General features: G+C 36.4%; 1 protein-coding gene across 1 annotated transcript in view; it reads right to left on the reverse strand.

The window, feature by feature from the left end:
- Positions 1–22,018, reverse strand: part of LOC104411408 (protocadherin-15-like) — a gene marked incomplete at its 3' end in the record, with an annotated part of 112,241 nt that overhangs the window by 75,424 nt on the left and 14,799 nt on the right. The window contains exon 2 of the mRNA XM_010021818.1: positions 7,980–8,045. Within this exon, the coding sequence (XP_010020120.1) occupies positions 7,980–8,045 (66 nt within the window). The remainder of the gene's footprint in view (positions 1–7,979; positions 8,046–22,018) is intronic.

The raw sequence follows: 22,018 nt of genomic DNA on the forward strand, positions 1-22,018 counted from the left end.
AAGATAATATTTAATTCAAAGATTTATTGGCTTCAATACCTTAACTTACATTTTATCATATATATACATAACACATTACATACCCACTGCTACAGAAACCAGATTCCAGATTGGTGAAGATATATTTGAAAAGAAATATTTTAAACAGCTAGTGAAAAATGTTCCCAAATACTTCAGGAAACTTTAAGATTGTCCAAATGTGAGAAAAATCTATGTGTGGACACACAGGCATATAGACAATTGCACAACTTAGATTGAAAATCGACTGAAGCAGTTTCACCATAACGTTTCACTGTAATGATAACAATATATATATAAGATAATATCTGATATTGTTTCCAATATAGAAATATAATTGTTAACTGCTATAAAATATAAAGCAAAAGTTAAATACAAAGAGTCCTCAAATTGCACTTATGGAGAAATTAAGAAAAATCAATACAAAATTATAGTACATTACAGCTTGTTCTCTTTTCCTTTCCACATCCATACAAACATCCCAAATGAGACATTTTTCTCAGAACCACTTGAAACAGTAAAACTAAGATTACTTTTCTTTCATAATGCTACATAAAACTGATCTTTGAATGATAGGAAGTAATAGGTAAAAATTTATTGGTTTAAAATTGAAGATAGGCTTATAAAGACAGTAAATATAACAGACAAGAATATATAACTTTATAAATTCTTACAGTTCTAGGCGACATGCTAACATCTGTACAGTTTAACAGAAAATCAAGTCCTCCCTCTCACTGCAAGACACCCAGAATTAAGGTTGAATCTCTGCTCTATTTTAATCCTGTTAATTCCCATGGAATAGCTTTAAGTCTTGTTCAATTGCTGAGTACACAAGGCTGTCTTTTTTTTCCCACCCCTCCACTGAGCGTTCACTGATTCATCTCATTCCTGGAAAACAGAGCTACTGCAGACAGTGCAACAAGTCAAAGAAGTGAGCCTTACACATGATGTAAAGACAATAGGCCTACAGACATGTGAACCTGCATGCTCCATGCAGAAATCTTCTATAGAAACAGTTATTTCACCAGTCATAGACTATTTCCTTCCACCAGTGAAGTCCCTGGGACAGTGTGCTACACTACCACGAGATGGTCCTTACTTCCCTTTCTTCCTACTGCTGCTTTTCCTAACAAAAAAGGGAAAGCAGGAGATTGAGATGCAGTTTTACTTGTCAGTATATAAAATAAATGTAAGCTTTTAATTAGATGTACTTGATTTTGCAAAATTTTACAGAATAGTCTTCCAACGTATCTTGGTTTGTACATTTGCCATATACATGTAAAAAGAGTTAGGGGAACACACAGGACACTAGCAAGTTGAAACTCCTTTGCACATCTCAGCCTGCTCTCCCTGCCAAGGGTTTACAGGGTCAAATATCCAGATTAATTGCTGCAGATTCTCTTTCCACTAATTAGAACTCCTCAGCAACTCTTAGGATGTACAATAACACAAAACATTTCTCACAATTCAATCTGACTATTTGTTGAAAAAACATGCTGGGTTTTGATAACCCAAATACCTTGAGTATACTTGAAGTGAACTTTTGAATGTTTAAAAAACTTGTTAAATGATATTTTATACCAATTACATAACCTTAGTGGCATGATCAAAACTCAACTGCAAAATTAAAAAATTCTTGAATAAAAAAATTTTCCAGGAACAATAATACCAGAGACACTGTCTCTGTAAGAAAAGTGTATCTGAAGAAATTAAGATGCTGAAGCACCTTCTCATCCTTCAAGTCATTAATCTGTCCTTTTTCTGAAACAGAAGGAAAAGTAAGAAAGGCCATTGAACTTCAACTCTTCAGAAATGTTATTTTTAATATATCTGTGTTCAACCACAGCAACTCCTCAAATCAGAAATCAGTATTTTACCAAATCAATTTTTCCCCTTAGCCAAAATGTCTTAAGGCAGCCAGACCAGAACCAGCATACAATCCACACAGAAGATGGATAGCAGGACACTTAATCTTTAAGGCTCATTAGTTCAATTCCAGCCCACAGGGGTAGTCACTGAAAATTCTATTAAGTAATGACTGGAAGCCATTGCACACAGTCCATAAGAAATGTATTAGTACACTTAAGCTCGTCTCAGAAGAAAGGCTACAGATTTTGTGCCTCTTGAGACATTTTATTCAAGCCCTGTCAGTCGCCCCTGAAAAATAGTTTGATACAGCACGGAAATTTGCAATGACATTGTCAATGTGCCTTTGTAATCAGGTCCATTCTTCAGCATTACATACAATTAAACTGAAAATAAATTGGTCCAATAGTAATGTGGAAAAAACCCACAGCCTGGTTTCCTGCATATTTATGCCCTATTTCCCATTTAATCCCTCACCACAGGGAGTTATTGATGGGGATTTGTAGAGTGATCATACATCCTCTGCCTCCCCAGGAAGTCAAGCTGACAAAAGATTGCTGCCAAGATAGCAGGAAGATGAAAAGAGATAAAAATACCGTCAAACCCACCTACAGCCATGAAAACTCATTCCTGCATTTACCTGTATTTGCATAAATATTAAACATCCCCAAGGAGCATTGAGATTTATGTATGCAGAGGAGAGAGAAATCATGTAAAGTTTGGAGATGGTCCCACTATTCATTAACAATCTATATCATCAGTGTGTGTGACACACAACATGGACCATAATAATTCAAACATAAATCAAAAGCAGAACAACATTTAGTGATTTAGCTATGCTACACAAGAACAGAAACAAAACATTCATAACTACAGAGTTTTTGTTATGAATGTGTTACCACCAAGTCACCAGTTCATATTCTTATTCACATTAAGGTGTATCTTTTAGTTAACACATTCTCTGTTCACACCCAGCTAGCATACTGGCTGTTAGGTAATTATATAACTTACACCCAAAACAAGCACCTGTTAGAATCCGCACAGTACTTGCCCATATTTATTAACTTTGTAGCTATCCTGAAATAAAACATATAAGGGAAAATATTAAGCAGCAGGTGACAGAGGTACAGTTGTTCTGTCCACCTACATTGTACATGAGGTCACCCAACTCCCTGTCAAGAAGCCTGCAATGCTACAGCCTACTTGGTCCCTCACCCCAACCTCTGCGTTTTGTTCCAAATGCAATTTTAATCAGTCATACCCAGCAGATTTCCATTTTGCCTCTTTTAGAAGTCATTTTCCAACAGTCTACTTTCCATTAAAACCTCTTTTAAAAGATTCAAAGCCTTTTAGCATTTCAGTATGCTCATCTTACGGAAAAAAAGCACAGGCAGCTCTACATGAAGACTCTCGAAATCTTGGGGTGCAGTTCCAATGAAATGTCTGAAATATGGATGTAAGTCAAAACCAAGTATCAAATTCAGTAATGAAAAAAGGCATGGGAGAAAATAAATCTCTGCCTATTAAAACAAACAAACAAAAACCCACACAAAACCCCCTACATCTAGAAGAATTAAATTTTGCTGTTAATATCATCTCAAGTACTATCACCCATTCAGTCACACAAAAGACAGGAGAAAAAAAAAATTCATCTATACCTTAAGAAACGTAAAGTTCATCCTTTCTAGGATTCTTCACAGATACAAAACTATAGTCTACCATACTATTGTACCTAAATTACTTGACATAAAGATATATTAATCCAGTGGTGGGAAACTGTCAAATCTTAACAACTTTGGTGATCTCTCAAGATGTCTGAAGGTCAAACACGGTAGCTGTGTCTGACTATGAAAACAAGGGATAGTTATTTTGTAAAGTAGTTTTTATTCCCCAAGATTTGCTGGTCTTCAGAATGCTGAGAAGCAACATTCAACACAGTGGAACTAAATATATACTTCTAAAAAGCACGATTTTCTATTTATTCAGTTGCCAGAACTTGATGAATATGTGCACTGGACAAAATGAAATGTCACACAGAGGTGTTAACTCAGTTATTGTTTTGAGATCTTCATTCTAAAACCTTTGAAGAGATAGTCCAACATCAACAAGAGACATGCAAAAGCTGCAGTGCAGTACAAGGAATTAGAATACCCTGATAAGATTTCATTCTTTATGTGATGTAAAGACATATTTGCATGTATTAGAACAAAAATAGGTGGATTGTTTCTCTGCATCTATTGGCAATTCCAATCAAAGTTTGCTTGGTCATCGGAAATACTGTGTGGCATATAACCTGCATACCATCCAAATGTCTACTGCTACAGCTTTGCTGTCACTTTTAACAACTATATAATGCCAATTTTGAGACTGAACGGCAAACAATTTGAAGTATTTCTTGATAAACTATTCTATTGAATTCAAAACAGTAAATACACTCACCATAACATCAATATCCATGACTTTTATTTTCAGGCTGCATGCTGTATAACACAGCAGCACCCAATCCTTGTTCTAAAGCTCCCAACATATCAAAACCTAGTGTTAAAACATATTCTTATCATAACACACTGACTTTCCTTATTACCCTTTACATACTCTGTTTGCTCCCATCTCAAAATTATTACAAGGGTTTTTTTTTTTTGGCAGAAAAGCTGTTTTGTCTTATTTATAAGTCCTGGCCAGCTATACAGATTCATATTCTAATGCATAGGAAGGATGAAAGGCTACAAGAGATGGGCTCTGTTAACCAAACCATTTATACTGAATGTTACAGGGGTCATTCTCTAAATCAAACTGAGGCCCTGCTGGTGATGAATCAGGTCTCGAACAGCTTCTTTCACTAGTTGTTTCAAGCTGCAGGTGTACTGTAAAACATGTAAGGAAATTGGCTGAGGGCAGTCCTGTAGAACACAAATTGATACTGTACCAAAGTGTCACAAAAATGGAAGTGCGATCATCAGGACACAATAGGGGCCAAGAACCAAAACATCAGCATATTAAGAGAGTACAGCTAACAATAGTGTTAACATTTTGCAACACTGATGACACAGCCAGACACTACTTGTAAACACCTCCTGTGAGCAGGTGAACATGAACAGAGAGAAAAAATGGTGCAATTGCATCCAGGAAGCACACAAGTAACAAAGACTACCTGACCCCTTAATTTTCCAATTTCCTCATATATATGCATGTCTGTACACACCTGTGCATTGGTATGTACTTGTATGCATTCAGTTGTAATGCCACCCATCATTCAGCACGGACCCAAATTTGACTCTAGTAAGCTAATGCGTTTGTTCTGAACCTGAAGACACCTGGAAGGGAACACACACAGAGCTGGAAAGCAAGATCTGCTGGTACCTGCTCTGCATCGTTTGCTATGACTCTTTTTCTATTTAAAAATATGCACATTCAGTTTAAGCAAGACTCATAGAAAACCAACTATTTAATATGAAATACAAGAGTAGTAGCATTGACTCAACTGCTGAGCCTCTACACTGTACTGAGATCTACCTTTCACTGATTTTAGTCACATGTGGTAGTGGGGGAGATATAACTTACAAATTCAACAAAGACAGCAAAAGGTTTAAGGACATTTCAACTCAAGAGCTGGCTTCCCAGGAGGTCCATTTATTTGATACATATTGTGACTTACAGATGAGGAGTGTTACTTCCATTAACTACAATGTGAATTGAAGTTTCTACTTCTAATTTTATTTCTTTAATGGGGAGTTAATGGTTTATAAGAATTCACAGCAAAATAGATAAATGCAATCATTGCAGACATATACAAAGCTTTTAGGAAACTCACACCTCTCCCCACCATACTTGATTTAACGGACTCTTCATTAGGGACTGTAGTGATAGGACAAGGGGTAAGGGGTTCAAACGTAAACAGGGGAAGTTTAGGTTAGACATAAGGAGGAAGTTCTTTACTGTGAGGGTGGTGAGCCACTGGAGTCGGTTGCCCAAGGAAGTTCTGAATGCTCCATCCCTGGCGGTGTTCAAGGACAGGTTAGATGGAGTCTTGGGTGACATAGTTTAGTGTGTGGTGTCCCTGCCCATGGCAGGGGGGTTGGAACTAGATGATCTTAAGGTCCTTTCCAACCCCAACTATTCTATGATTAACCATCTTTCTTGCAGGACCTCTTGCATATGAACAGAAATTTTAACTTTCTATTTTTCAGCAAACATTGAATCAAGCATTGAGAAGCTGAGAATTTGAGTTAATTATGCCATTCAATTAGAGATGTGAGCTTTTCATTTCTCTAATTTTTTATGTTTCAAATGACTGTGGTCAGCACCTAGCCTTAGTTTTGGCTGTTGTTCCCACCACATTTTCCAGATAAGTAACTTGAGTTCCGCTAGCACATAAGAATAAAGTGAGATAACACATGCTGGTACTAAGTACGTACAATCAAGAATACTTGATGCCTTCGTAACAAGGTGATACAAATATTTCTTAAGTATCAAATCCCAAGACTGTCTTTATAGTGTATACATTGGAAAAAGGTAAAATAAAACCCCACATGACTGCTTCTGGACCATTGAACTATTTAGGTATCTCATATACCAAATTATTTTCACAATAGTTGACTAACATTGCAGTACAGATTACAAACAGAAGTTCTACAGTTAAAAAAATAAGATCTATCATGTATGTTGTGATCACACACACCATTTAAACACCCTAACAGAAAAAAAGACTTGTTTGTTTTTTTCCCCCACTTGATGTAAGCCTGATATTAACATAATACAGGTATCTACTTAGATTAACGTTGCACTGTTTAAGTTACTTTTACAGCTCTTGGGCTGCATTAGAAAAAAATCCAAATAAAAAAAATGTGTGAAAAAAAAACCCAACCCAAAAACCCCAAAACAAAACAAAAACCAAAAAGCAAAACGAGTCCTGCTGAGCATATGGACACAATTACCAGGGCAATTTGATTTTGCTGAGACCAATCATTTTTTAGTTTCAACGGACACAATTGCAAGAAAAAACAGTACAGGAAGAAGGTAACAGCCTCTTTTTAAAAGCCACTCCAGTACCAACTAAGAGAGTTCTTCAGCACATAGGAATATTAACCATTTTTTTGTTGTTGTTCTCTTAGCATTAAAATTTGCATACTCTTATCTGTCTGACCTTGAGCAACTCAAACAGCAAGCAGATCCCCCAATGTTAACAGCAGAGAGGTTACACCAGCATGACCTGAACTTTGTTCACCATTTCAAGTACCCATATTTGATAAAGCATAACCATATGCAGTACAACTGTGCCTGCCTTATCAGGTTTGGAAAATAAATAAAATAAAAATAAACGCACAAAGTAAAAAGCAAGAAACAGTATTAATATCAGAAATAACAGCCACCTGTAAAAAGCACCAACTCTAACAGGGTAAAACACTTCGCATTACAGTACGCTGCATAAATGCAATGCTGAGAGTACAGATCAACAATTAGAGAACTGTATTATGTGACAGGAGAATAACAAATAAAGACATTTACTTTCTTTTGAAACTTCCATGACTACATGCAAGTGAGTTCTGCCATTTCAGAGATGTCCATAAATGTGTGCTATTAGAGTGAGCCAACAAGCAACTTTCCAAAAGCTGCATGTGAAACCCTGAAGACAGCAATATTGTGACTCCTATCAAGCTTCAGGGAAAGAAGGTTTCAGCTTTTCCTAACGACATCAAAATCCAAAAACAAAGACCAGGACTTTATCTTCCAGTAACATCATACTGGTAAGAAGTCAGACAGTAAACAGCTGGTGTATCAGCAACATGGGAGCCAAACTACTGTTGCACTACAAAAGATTGTGGTCTAAATACTTGTTAAAACTAAAAACATGTTTACATGAACTATCTGTAGTCAAAGACCAAAGACATCAAAATGTCTAATTTTCAGGAAGAAATGACACCTTTCTGCCTTTTGGGTCACTGTCAGCTTTCCACCCACAATCCCCATTAACATGTGTTCAGAGACCAGTCCTCACCACTAAGCCAGATACGCCACTGCCCCACGTGTGCCTCCACACCCTGGCCAGCTGATGGAAGGTAACCCACGAGGTGTCATAGAAAACAAAATGCACTCACCGTTCCGACTTTCTTCATCAATAGGAACTATTGTGGCTGGAGGACCTGTTCTGGCCAATTTGCAATCTATAAAGATAAAAGAGAAGTTATTTCTAATTTCAGAAGGATCTTGGGGGGTTTGTTGCTGTTATTTAAAACAAGCCAGCATATTCGACATACTGAAGACAAGTGTCCACTTAAATGTGATATATGCATGAGTTACAACTCATAGCTAAATTATACTCACAGAGGATTAAAATATGAGTTGTTTGCTTATCTCTTACTCAGATAAACCTTATAAAACAAGAGAGAATCTGATGACAAAGGACTTAACATCTCGTACACTGATCCATATTTAAATACTCAAACACAAAAACTTCCTATAATTTGCTCTATTACCTCTCGTGTCAGCCTTCTTTTCCCTGTCATGAATGCACACCCACACCCCCTCCCCCAAATCGTCACATACCACCACAATACAGTTTGATGGCTACACTAATAAACCTCTTCATGTCTTGCTCTAGAGATACCACCATGGATCTCAGCGAAGCAGAAGTCCTTCAGGACAGAGATAACAGGATGGTAAATTAACCCAAAAAAATAACAAAGGAGTGATTAAAAGGTATGAATCGTAATTAAAGCTTTACAACTGAAACAAACATAATTTGAATTTAACAGCAACAAAAGGGTCTACTTAAAGAGAGTGAACATAATTTAAATAATGTTCTAAGGAAAATAAAAAATATAAACAGACAAGCAATGTTCAGGAAGTCACATTTTGTCATCTTACCCTCATATTGCCAGTCTGGAGTCAAAAGTTTAGAGTCATCAATGGAAGCAGAGCAGAATAACGAAAAAAAATAAGTAAGATTTTGTTGGGTTACTCAAAAGATAGGTTCAAAGACAAAAAGCAGTACAAGCAGAGCTAGCAAATGTATAGGTGTAGTCTTAGAATATATAAAAGCATGTATAGTACATGTGATGACTGTACTTTTGAACAATTTGGTATCCTACATTAAATAGTATAAAAATATTACCACTTTAGAGCACACAGAGATACAAGTTAATAAAGAAGAACTTTCCATTCTCAAAGAGCCTCACTGTAACACTGAAATAGCATAGTAGAAGACACCATTCTCTTTCCCATTCCATTGTATATGATGTTGCAGCCTGTATTTTAAAAGACATTTAGTCTCTCCTCTGATCCTCCTGACACTGCCCCAGCCACATAGACGGCTACACCCCATTTGTAAGAAATGGCAGGTTCTAATTGGTTTCTAGCCAAGGAAAGAAATGCTGAAATATCATTGTATTCTTTTGAAGTCTAAACAGTTTACACAAAACTCCCAGCAGAAAATCATCCGTAAATTAAACACAAGAGTAAGCTGAGGTAAAATGCTATCTCCCAGCTTACAGTTAAAATTACACATTCATTGACTTCAAAAGAATTGCACTGCAGCTAATTATATCCTATAATTACCCCAGCACAGACATGACCTATGAAGGGAGATCAAAACTGTGAAGCATTTATTCAGATCTCCATTTAAGTGAAGCCCCTAAAGGACATCTCCATGGCACAGTAATTTCCTCTAGCAACAGGTTTGCTATTCAGCTGATGAGTGCAACCGCAAGACAAATTCTAAACACCGATGGCAAGGATTGACAGCATGGCATTCCTTGACGCTGTTTACCAATAGCCTGAATGACACCTGCATTAATACTAATGATAATACAGTTTACCCTGCTTTTTGTTGTTGGGTTTGAAAATATAGGGAGCTTGTGTGGGTACTCACTCACTCCTTCCTTAGATCAGTGACACTGCTTGTAGAATTTCACAAACCCACTTGGTTTGCTATCCTAAGCAGTCTGAATAAAATTATTTAATGAACAAACTCTCAGTATTTATTCCTTTTATTCTAATATATTTTAGTTTGATACCTAAAGTTCGAATAGTCTCTGTTGATAATTTTGAAGTTTTTTTGTTTTGAAGGCATTAACAGAGCAAACAGATCATACAAAACACTACACCCTTCATTTCATTGTAGTTCTCTATCAGCTTACCATGTGGAAAGATAAGCAATGTTTGTATATCTATGTAAAGTAAGGATTTTCTTTTTCCCCCTCCTATTTTTTTTCACTGGATGCTATAAAAATAACAGGACTATAACAGACACAACTTTAACTTTTTTCCAGGGACATGTGTTTTTTTTTTTCTAGAAGTCCAGGATTTGGCTTAACTGAATGACCCTTCAACAAGCTCTTTGTTAAGGCAATGAAGCTCATTGATACAAACTTCTACTGAAATTCTGTTTTCAGAAATGGTCTTGCTATTCACCATTGAACAGCAATGACTGCACGCACAACCAAAAAGAAATCCAAAACATGGGCATTTTTTGATTCTAAAAACTGCATGTGCCTTACAAAAAGAATATTCATGATTTTTTTGAGAACTGAATGAGCTTTTTTACCCTATTATCTGTATTTCCATGGTGATGTTTTCTCCTTGCGGGTATCTCTCAATGAAAAGGCCAACCTCTAGTTCTACTGTTCAATAAGCAAATTATAAAAACTAAAAGTCAATCACATGTTAGCAGCCTTTTTTAGAGGATTAGTTTTCCATCAAACACATCAGAATTTCCAGAATTATGATCAAATCAGTTATGCATTATGTTTAAAATGAATGTTCAGCATTGAAATCTAGATACAGAGAGTCTCAGAGAAAAGGCAGACTGTACAGTTAAGTTCAGCAATTTATAGAGGACTTAAAGCATGAACAGGTGAAGCAATAAAATTTATCCTGAGATAAATTTCGGTGAAAACAAGAGATGAAAGCAATACCCAAAACTGCTTCTATAGCTAGAGGAAAAAAACCAAAACAACCAACAACCAAACAACAAAACAAACAAAACCCCAAAACAACAAACAAAAGCCCTGAGGCTGTAGAGTAGAAATCTGCCTGTGCATTACCTTCATGGCACAAATCAAAAATTCTGAAGACAGACATATTTTCACTGCACAGATAAGAGTTTACAGATTATTTTCTACAATTTCAGCCATGTTAAAATGCCTCAGAGTGCTAGCTAAATATCAGATTGCTTTTTAAGATGCCTGTCACACCTTCCTTCTCTTCTTAAAGACCGTATCTAACAATGACACAGCCTTATTCACATTCATCACCATATACTGAACAGGTACATTTAAAATTGTGATCTTACACAAAATTTTATTTCAAAGGGAGATAATTATGTTAATTAAAAAACTTAAATACAAGTTACATGTTGTAAATATATGTATGGTACTTTTATTTTTCATTGCAAAATACAATCAATAAGCAGCAGCAATAAGACCTCAATATGCAATAACCAATATGCTTAAGCACTGTGTTGTATTACCAGCCAGACCTGGTGAGAAATACTATATACATGAAAAAGAATATCTTTAGATTAAGCCAGGTGCACAGAAAAATTATTTCCATCATCAGGAGGATGTAGATTCCATCCTATAAAGATGACAGAAGCTAGAATTATTTAGTCCAGGAAAACTCATTTCCTAGGAAAACGAGGACGTTCTCTGGAACAACACTTGTGCAAATATCAAGGAGGAAAAATGAGTTACTTAAACTAAAGAGAAATGCTAGCGCAAAGAACATGCAGAGCGCAAAGAAGAAATAGCTGCATGCTACCCAGAAATTTAAAAAGTATATTTCCAGCCTGAACTTTTTACTTTTTTTTTTTTTTTTTTTTTGACTGTCAAAGAAGATAGATTCTGGAACACTATTCCACAGCAGAAGTAATAGTGAAATGCAATTTCAGCATTTTTGAAACGTACCTTTATTTGCTTATGAAAAGGATTATATGCAATATTCCTCAGCAGAATTATGAGACTGAGCTCATTTTTTCATAGACTGGTTTTGGTTGGAAGGGACCTTAAACACCACCAAGTTTCAAGCCCCCTGCCATGGGCAGGGACACCTTCCACTAGACCACGATGTCCCCTCCAACCTGGCCTTGAACATCTCCAGGGATAGGGCATCCACTTCTCTGGGCAACCCGTGCCAGTGTCTCACCACCCTCACAGTGAAGAATTTTTTATCCAGTACCTAATCTTTCAGTTTAAAGCCATTTCCCCTTGTTCTATCACTACTTGCTCTTATAAAAAGTCCCTCTCCAGTTTTCTTGTAGGTCCCCTTTAGGTACTGGGAGGCTGCTCTAAGGTCTCCCTGAAGCCTTCTCCAGGTTTAACAACCCCAGCACTCTCAGCCTGTCTCTATAGGAGAAGTGCTCCAGCCCTCTGACCATCTTTGTGGCCTGCTATTGACTTGCCTCGACAGGTCTCAAGTTTTCTCAGATTTTTTCTGAAGCTTTATTTAAATGTTCCTCAACAGGATTTATTTCAGCAGTAGCAGATTGCTCTATTCCACAAAACCAAGCATAGATATTTGTAGCACCAAGGGTGACTTACAAACAAATATACACAAAACTTTACTTTCCTCTTCTTTTAGGTTCCCTATATCTGACTGTAGGCCTCAGTCTATATCTATTATATATTTTAACTATTCCAATTTCATGCTGCAGATTTCCAGAATCCTGACATGCACCTAACAATTAAAATTTTTAATAAGCTAAAAATAAAGAAAGAAAGAATTAAGTCTTAGCAACTACTAAGACAAGTTGGTTTCTTTCCATCACATATTTTCTTTGAAAAGAGGCCCTGTGCCCCACCAAACAGAAGCCAGTGAGTAGTAAAAAACGAGCGAGCAGGGAAAAAACACCATACAGACAGAGGCTAACTTGTCTTACTGGTGGAAGAAAACTGCTCTGTTGAAAGCATGGGGAGAACTGACAAAATGAACCACAGTCTGTTTGTTCTATATTTGTTTGTTCTAACTTCCTCAACAAAAAGCAAGTTGCCCTTGAAATTCCTGGGCATAATGGAGCAGTCATGGAAGTCAAATCACGCTGAATTGAACACACTTTAAGGCAGAAAAGGCAGTACATAAATGAGTTTCTCTATCTACAGGTTTTCACTATTTTCTTGTATGACTAAGCAGCAGCTAAATGTTATCATGATATAGCAGCACCCTTCCCTTCTGCCCCAAGCACCATACAGAAAAGGCAGTAGGCATCAGGCAAATAAACAGTAAATAAAACAACAAGCTATGAAGACTCTCCTAAAAGCTTGCAGAAAAGCATTTTTGCTCCTCTCATTAACTTCACTGTTTCATCTAACTAGTGTGTTTACTTTACAATTATATGATCAAAGAAAAACAAATAAATAAAGGGCCTGCCTCCTTGGGAGCAAAGTGAAAATCTATTCAACAAACTCTTCATGGATCAGTTACATGGCTCAGATCCATTTGGTTTCTGATAGCTAATTTTCATTATTTTAGTTTCCAATTATTTTTAATGAGATGGCTCAGAAGAAACCTTCAATCATTGTTCTAGGTAAGATGCTCAGCAAGGTCAAACAGCCTGAGCCAAAATAAACATAACAACTTGAATAATCCCATACTCTGCCAACAGAGAACTGCCCAATCATCGTCATTTTACTTTGTCCTTGCCCTTTCAAAGCCGCTTCCCATAAAATTGTTACATTACTTGCAGGGGTTCTCTCTATTTCAACTTCACAGCTAAATTTAGCAGAAACATCTATAAAATGAAAATAAATTTTATTGAATTTGCTAAAAAGAAACTGGGAGCTGACATGCAACATGAATTGCTCTAAGGATACCTGAGTGGAGACAGTTGCACGACAAGCCAGGGGTTAGACTGCTCAGCAGGCAAAGGATCTTTCCAACCACCATCCCCGCACAAGTGTGCAGGTTTGCAATTAATGACAGCGTGCGTTCACCTTCCAAACTCTCTTCATTCCCATCATCCTGAAGGGCAACTGCATCCTCACAGCCCTTCTTTCCCAGGAATGCTTTTTATCCTGACATCTCCTTAGAGATCAATTCCTTCACAAAGGTGTTTCAGAGGACCTTAAAAACTGGTCTCCTGCTCTGAATCACTTGAGGGATGCACCTCTTTGCCACTAACTGTAAATGAAGCTTACGAGGCTACAGCAGCCTTTGCAAATACGTCCTTAACAACATTTCCAATAAGCCTCATACTCATACACTTGCAAAGATGGCTGTAGCCTCACGTACATTTAGAAGCTCTCTGACAGTGAAGACATGAGAAGTTAGAGGTAGTCACAGTGATAAAGTCGTGCCTATAACATCCCTGTACTGAATGCAATTACTTGGAAACCCGAAATAACCATTCATACATACATAAATTACAGCTAAATAAAGCATTTGAATTAGTTGGGAGCAGTGTCTGAAGTTGGCTGTTCTGACCATTACATCTTATGACTGCAAGGTATACATTCACATCAAAAGCTTAATAGTTCAAATGGCTTGCCCCACAAAGCCTTATAAATATAAGTAACTGTAACCAAAGAAAGGTTATAGCTCTTGAGAGGAGATTTTTGTTGCCAGTAACATATTACAATTTTAAGAAAAGTTCAATAACTTAATCTTACCACATCAAAGACAGAAAGAGTTTAACCCTGAGAAAAAAAAAAAAAAAACCACCAAACAAAAAAACCCCCAAAAAACGAGTGAGCTGCCCTGCAGGGAGCACAACACACTCAACTGAAAAATAAACAGCCAACCTGAACCTTTTATAGGCACATTATTTTGTGAAATAACTGTCATCTCCTAAGTGCTTCTGAAATTAAATCTGAAAAAACTAATTCACTTCGATATGCTAATCACCAACTCTTCTTCCAGCTGCTTCAGAAACACCCAATTATTACTCTAAGCTATTTTACATTTTCTTATATTCAATTTTTCTTTTAAATATTCAGATAAGTATTTTTGTTTGTTTTTATATAAACAAGCAGTCACAGGCAGTTCAACAGGCAATCTCAAAAAAACTCAGTTCCTAGCAGATACGCAGCCTGATTTAAAAGACTTTTAATGTAACAAAATTTTATTAACTACTGAAGTAAATTATTTTATTTGTTGGAAAAATAAAATTTTATTCTTTAATTTATCACTAGAATAGATTATTTTAGATTATTTTATTAGTAATGTAGAAGTCTATTACTCTTTAGCATCAATTCCTTACTTACCTAGGGCTTCTCCCTAAGTCAGAAAATCACACCATGCAATTACTCTGTATTTACATTTCAGTCACTTTTGTTGTTTAATGAAGATCAGAATGTTAAGCTTATGAATTAGTCAGTATCTGCTTGTACATTTAATCCAAGACGAAAACATTTTGAAAGGTAATGTGTTACAGTTACAGCTTTCCTGTAAAGCTGTGAACTCAAAGAACAGAACTCAGGCTTGATAACTCTTACACACTGAATAAAGCCATATTTATTCAACAGGAAAAACGCTAACCTAACTTCAAGCACAGCCTACAAAAGTAGTATTCCAAGAATACAGTATTAGGACTTAATTGATTTTTTTTTCTGTTAATTTGTCCAAGCTCTTCCTGAATCCATAAAAAGTGTGTACCATCTACAACATCTTCGGGTAAGCTCATTTTGAATCTAGTTACTGCTTGTTCACATGGTACTACCTCATTGTGGTGCAAGAAGAAACAGTATCAAACAGGATTTGATACTGACCTTCTACACCCCCCTTGTTTTTCATAAACCATTTTATCATCCCTAAATATTGCAGCAAACAATAATTTAAAGTGTGTTCAGGATTCTGACCCAGTTCCATGCCTACGTGCTATGAATAACAGAAATGGTAATATGGAAAATTTAATACTAAAATTGGTTGACATCTTTACATAAAGTCGTTGCAATTCTGGAGCTTCTAAAGAGCCCTAACGATGCCTCAGAATCACCGTCAATTGCACCAAGTTAATTTTAAACCCATATGTGCAAAAATAACAATAAGGCACGTTACCAACATACAGGACCAGTCAGCTACTGCAAATGAACACATACAGTGGCTTTCAGGCTAACACCACATACACCATACTAAACTATATCAGAAATACTGTGCCAGTTTAAGATGTCACTGTCTCCCGGCTTGAGGAAAAGTATTCGCTACTGCTGACCTGGCAAAGCAGAGTACATCAACATTTGAACTAAGTCAGCTCATTTTATCCTGAAGTCCACAAGGTGACCATGTGCAGTCTTCTAATTTGGCTCAACTGTTTCAATAATACCAGCTGATGACAAAATGGTAACAAATGATAAGCAAGTGAGACGGGAGGCTTTGACACCTTGATCCACCACTGCAGATTCTGAAGCACCTATCCGATCACAGTGCAATGCACACAATCCCTCTGAATATTGCATAGTTCAACACCAAATGCTGGTAAGTCAATCTGTTTAAGAATGAAGCACTGACAAGTCATTTGGTACTACTTTTGGTACTACAAAAAGCCTGACATGGCAAGCAAGCCAAAACTATTTTCCATTGTCAGCAGAGTTAGAAAAAAGCCTAAATGAACACAGGGAGTTTTCTAGAGCCTAGAGTGGAGGTAAAAGCCAAGATTTTTTAAGTTTTGTTTTTTCCCCTCTGCAGTTATAAGCATTTTAAATTTGCTCTAGTGAGAATAAGAAAACACTCTAAACCACCCATTAGTTCAGTGATAGCAGTAAGCAATAAACAACAGGCTTAATTCCAAGCATACTCTTTTCTTCAACTCTGACCCTTTCCATCCATGTTGAGAAAAAGACAAAAAGAGCTTGTGAAAAAGGGTTTAGGAAGTCAAAGTATTTAAAATCTTTCCCCCCCCCCCCATTTCTTCTGCACTCTTGAGTACATAAAACACTCCCACAAAAGTCTTGGAGATATACAGGGAGAATCACAAAATCCGGTCCTCAAGCCTGAGTCACTGATAATACTGTGGCCATTTTAAATAAGAAATGAATGAAGAGAGAGGGAAAAAAAGGGGGGGGGGGGGAACAAAAAAAAAACACCAAAAGTGTAGAGAAAAAGATGGGGGGGGGGGGAACCAAACAAAAAACTCCACATGGTTTCTGCCTGATCACTGACTAGAAATTAAAGAGAGTTTGTGCATTGCCACACAAAAAGATGTATAATGGAACAAAGCCAAAACACCTGCAGTAATTGATTTACTAAAAAATGTTGCCAGAACAGCAAGTGCCAAGAGGGCAAGTTCCAAACCACTGGGATTGTTGGAGATCATACAAGTTACTGAGAAAGCCTGTTTCAAAAGAACTAAGTGACTCACAAAATAGAATACCAATGCATACAGTAAAACCTCAAACCCACATGTTGTTATAAACTGAAATTCCCAGCAAAGCTCTTGCGAGCTTGCGATATGCAGGGAAAGTGATAGTGTGTTCTATGCTTTATTTAAATTGGAGATACAAAACCTGAAATTTTAACAGGCTGTGGCACTGGCTGAGGTTAAAGCACCTCACATTTAAATCTGCTGGAAAATATACTTCTGCTTTCAGATGCACTTTATCCTCAGAGATGCCCCAATTGCTCTTTAAGTAAACAGTCCTTTGAAAGACCTTATACTTCCACATTTTCTATTTCCACCACTCATTCAGCAGAGAACATTCACGGAAAAAAATCATGAAAGACTCTCTCTAAACATCTTGATTTACAGAACAAGGCTCCTAATAAGGAGCTACATAGCTCCATACATTTAAATTGAGTAACTAAGCAACCCAATTTAAGGGGAAAATGTCCTGTCTTCTTTCCTGTGTGACTGAATTCACAACTACAGCTGTGCAATTTAGGATAAGCTTGGCAATAACCTTTACATTAGAAGGCTTGTATTACAATTGCTCTGTATTGAAAATAGCATAAGAAGGGCTTTCACAGACTATTTTCAGCTCTTCCTGACAGACATTTCCAATTGTAGAAAACCAGGATGGAATGACAGCAAACTTGTGTTTGATTCAAACAGATTTGTGATACTTAAACCTACATTGAATTTCTGCTCTTTGATTCGGAGTGGTTCAATTAAGCACTAGTCAAATTCAAAGCATGGAAATTCAAAGACTCAAGTGAAAGATGATCTAAATGTTAAAATCTGACTGTAGCTGAATTTGGGTTTGCTTCTGTTTTTATCTGGACAAAAACGTGAGGCTTGATGGATAGTGAAATATAAAAAGGACATAAACCAAATAAAGAGTATTATTGTACACTCTTGTTCCCACAGCCTTAGAAAACGTGCTTTTAATACAGAATATACAACCTGAACAGGCAATATATTTTGTAGCTTAATTTTTCAGGTTTTGCAGACCTTTTTCTACAGATATAGTATCTATAAAGGGATAGGTACATGAAAATTGCCCTGCAAGTGCTGTGGATTGCTATTTTACATTTACAGCTTCAGAAAGATGCAGTACCATCTATCTTTTGGGCAATATACCTTTCGATTGAAATAACTTTCTATTTTACAAGTAGTTTGGGAATTGATAGTCTTTAAAATCATACTTGTGCCTGAAAATACTGTAAAACACAAAAATATGATGCTATGCGAAGTAGCACCTAAAATTGTTATTACCAAAATAATTTTAAGACCATTAATATGCAGTGGATGACTCCAGAATAACTGCAATCTCTTCAAAAGTGCTTAAACTTCAGAAGTTGACTAAACCTGCTTTTAACCATTACTACGTACTGAACATTAAATTTCATAGTGTTTTCAATGTATTCAAAATGACATTTTTCCTATCACCAGTGCAATGAATTTAAGACAAAAACTTCATATAGGAGGATGAAAAATATTTAATATTTGGAATTAAACTGAATCCAGGTACTATAAGCAGATTTTAAAGTCAAAACAATTTTAACTGCTGTATAAAAACAGACATGCAACTCAGAAAAAACAGTTGGAGATACTTGCAGCCTTTCATATTGTTGAAATTTCTTTACATGTAAATAAAAAAGGATTAGTATTGATTAACTGAAACACATGAGAAGAGACAGATAAACTGCCTATAGATGAACTAATAATATTTAGCCTTCCCCTGTTCCTAAAGGGTAAATATGACTTTTAGGCTTAAGGTTCAATATTAAAGTTCATTGCCACTGCAATCACATTTAAGTACCAGACTTCTCATCTTCACCTGAATAGTTTCTCCTGTTTCAGTCCAGGATTCTTTTTGTAGACAACAGTCATAGAAAACATGTTTATCTTCCACAGAATTTATTGAGATTAGCTGAGGCAAAAGAAAGAGGTGTCAAAAGGAAGTTTAAGACTAAATTTAGGAAAAAACACTTATTTTTTTTTCTATATACACAGGAATATTTTTGGTTTTTGAAGTAGATACAGAATTTTTGAATATTTCATTACCATGTGTGAATAGCATTGAACGGTATTCTTGAGAATATACTTTTGTCAACTTTCTTTAAAAAGGAGTGCTTTATAAAGCAGTCTAGAAAAAAGCTGTCATGAGACCTCAAACTCCCTTTGGATTTTTAAGATTATAACCTCCACCCCTTCCCTCATCTTAAACATCAGAAATATACACGTTATTACGTAAAAAACAAGAGTGTAGTTGTCAGAGCCCTTCAGTGGCACAACAACAAGAAGCTGTTTTGGTCCTCTGAAGTCACCTCTCCTATGCTGCATACTGGGTACTGTAAATAGTTCAAGAAAATTCCTCTTGGTACGATGTGTGCCAAATATACAGCAGGTAGCCCACACCTACCCCCACTGAAAACAGGCTGTGCTAATTAACCTATCAGTTCTAGGATTGTTTATGTTTCAAGTAATTAACTAGCAATTTTGTGAACATTTACATATTGTTCTTATAAATATCTTTCTCATGACATATTTAATGAAGTCAATGTTGATCAACATCTTCCTGTAATTTAATCAAGACATCAAGCAGCAGTGACAGAAGGTGAGGAAGTCGCTTTGCTGCTGGTAAAGCAAAACCCCACTACGCCCTTCACAGAAATGAAGGGGAAGCAAGACAATCCCTTGCCTTAAGATACATAACCTTTCAGCTCCTTGAGTACCTGCTCAAACGTTGCTATAATTAGACAGTCAAGATAGGCTTCCACAATTACATCTTAATTACTAAAGCGCAGTACATATTTTCTCTCTCTTTCTCCACGGCAGCCCTGGTCTGGGAGGACAACCTGCCATGTTTGAGAGTCACGAGACTTCCACTGAGTTATCTAGCACACATATCTAGAGCATCCCCTACTCCATTCCTGCAGAAACAATCATCTGCATGACTACAGGTCTTGATAACATGTCTTAACTAAATCATGATTTAATTACCATTGAACTCTCTCTTGAAGTAAGACAGACATTGTGCTTTGGTTTTAAAAGCAGAAAGGTTTAGATATTTCAAGTAGAAAAGATTGTATCTAATGTCAGCAGACAAAAAAAAACCCTCTAAAAGTCCATCAAGGTCTAAAAATATGATTTTAATCGTTTTTCCAAGCAGATGTGTGGTAGCAGAATCCAGCACATAGCACATAATGAACTTACTACTTATAAGCAAGTTCCTGTATCTTCACAAAGTTAACTTATTTTGCACAGAAGATGTTGACACATTCACAGATGTAAAAACTAACTAGCCAAGGATCTAGAAAATGATGCCTCCACAGCCTTGGTTAAAAGGTGTGAGTGGAAAGAGGGCTCCAAAGTTGCAGATAGAAGGTACTTTCTCTTACATGCCACCTGAGTCATATCCATTTGCATGTTCCTCATCCATAAAAAATTAAAAGTAATAAGACTTTACAGAAAGTGTCATCCTTTGAAGTACCTGTTTATTAAATTGTGGTCCAATGGACTGCTTTCTGCCCATCACAGAAGTAGCCTGTGTTTAAAGGTCCTGAACATGGGTTAAATATAAAAGCCATAAGGACTTTAACATTGAATACATTGTTTTTTTTCTGATTAGATTCACACTTTTGAAACCTATTTTGATGAGCAAGAAGTGATACAATCTTAATTTTATAATTAAAATTCTTCCCATCTACAATGATAATCATACTCATTCTTACAGGAGTTGTACTTAGACTTCCTGGTCCCACAGTTTATTATTCACATTTTCAGGTGAATTCACAAAACATCTCCCAGTTCTAAATACAATTTGTCTGAAAAAAATGCAGGGCAGGATGGGAGCAGGAATACAAATCTTACACGTAAAGTTAGTACTCTCTTCAAAATGTGTTTTAGGAAAAAAAAACCAAACATGGTGAAAAGCATGAAGCTGTAACTTAAGGCTTTTTTGAAGCATCTGTTTAATAAGCAAACTACAATCTCAGATGAAAGAACATATTTATGGCAAAGAATGTATCTATGACATTGTCTGTTACTCCTGCCATAATTTTCTTATACTTGTGTTTGGAAAGCTTGGGCCCTATTAACTAAAAAATGGTTTGGTAAGTGTCAAAGTTACAGCTTTTGCTTGTCTTTGAACCAATTTAAGCTTTATTAAAATAAACTTACTGGTTTTAAGTATCTCCCCTGGAAAGAAACCATGTGAGGAAAGAAGTATGAAATGAGACAAAGGACTGCTTGGCTCAGAACCCTTCAGCAGACAGCCGTCACTAGCACTCAGCTGAAGAAGATTCCCAAGATGGGCCAAGCAACACCAAAACATGAAATTAAAGCCAAACAAAGTGGTTGGTGCCAGTGTGTGGGGTCTCCAAGCTCTAAACACTAAAAGACTTCTTCCAGAAACTTGTACACTTCAGACAGGACTTTTTTTGTGGTTTGTTTTGTCATGTGTGTGGGTTTTTGTGTGTGTTTGGGCTGTTGGGGTTTTTTTGTGTGTTTTTTATTATTATTGCTTTTTTAATAACACTAGTGAAAATAAAGTCCAAGCACGATACACCTGCTGTCTGAAACCTTTATCATCAAACAACAGATAAATTGCAAGAAGAGAGTCAATACATTTCTGCTACATTGAAAGAGACATTTCATATCCCTTGTAATATGACTCCAAACCCTCATATTTAATTCTCAGTTTTTACTCATTTAGAAAACAGTTTCAAAAATAAACACCTCATAGGACATACTGATTACCATCAAAACCTCTGTCCATCACTAATCGCTGGGAGATTTGAAGATACAGAAAAAAATATCTTTCCC

This window comes from Nestor notabilis, unplaced genomic scaffold (genome assembly GCF_000696875.1).
Source record: "Nestor notabilis isolate BGI_N333 unplaced genomic scaffold, ASM69687v1 scaffold5069, whole genome shotgun sequence".
NCBI lineage: Eukaryota > Metazoa > Chordata > Aves > Psittaciformes > Psittacidae > Nestor > Nestor notabilis.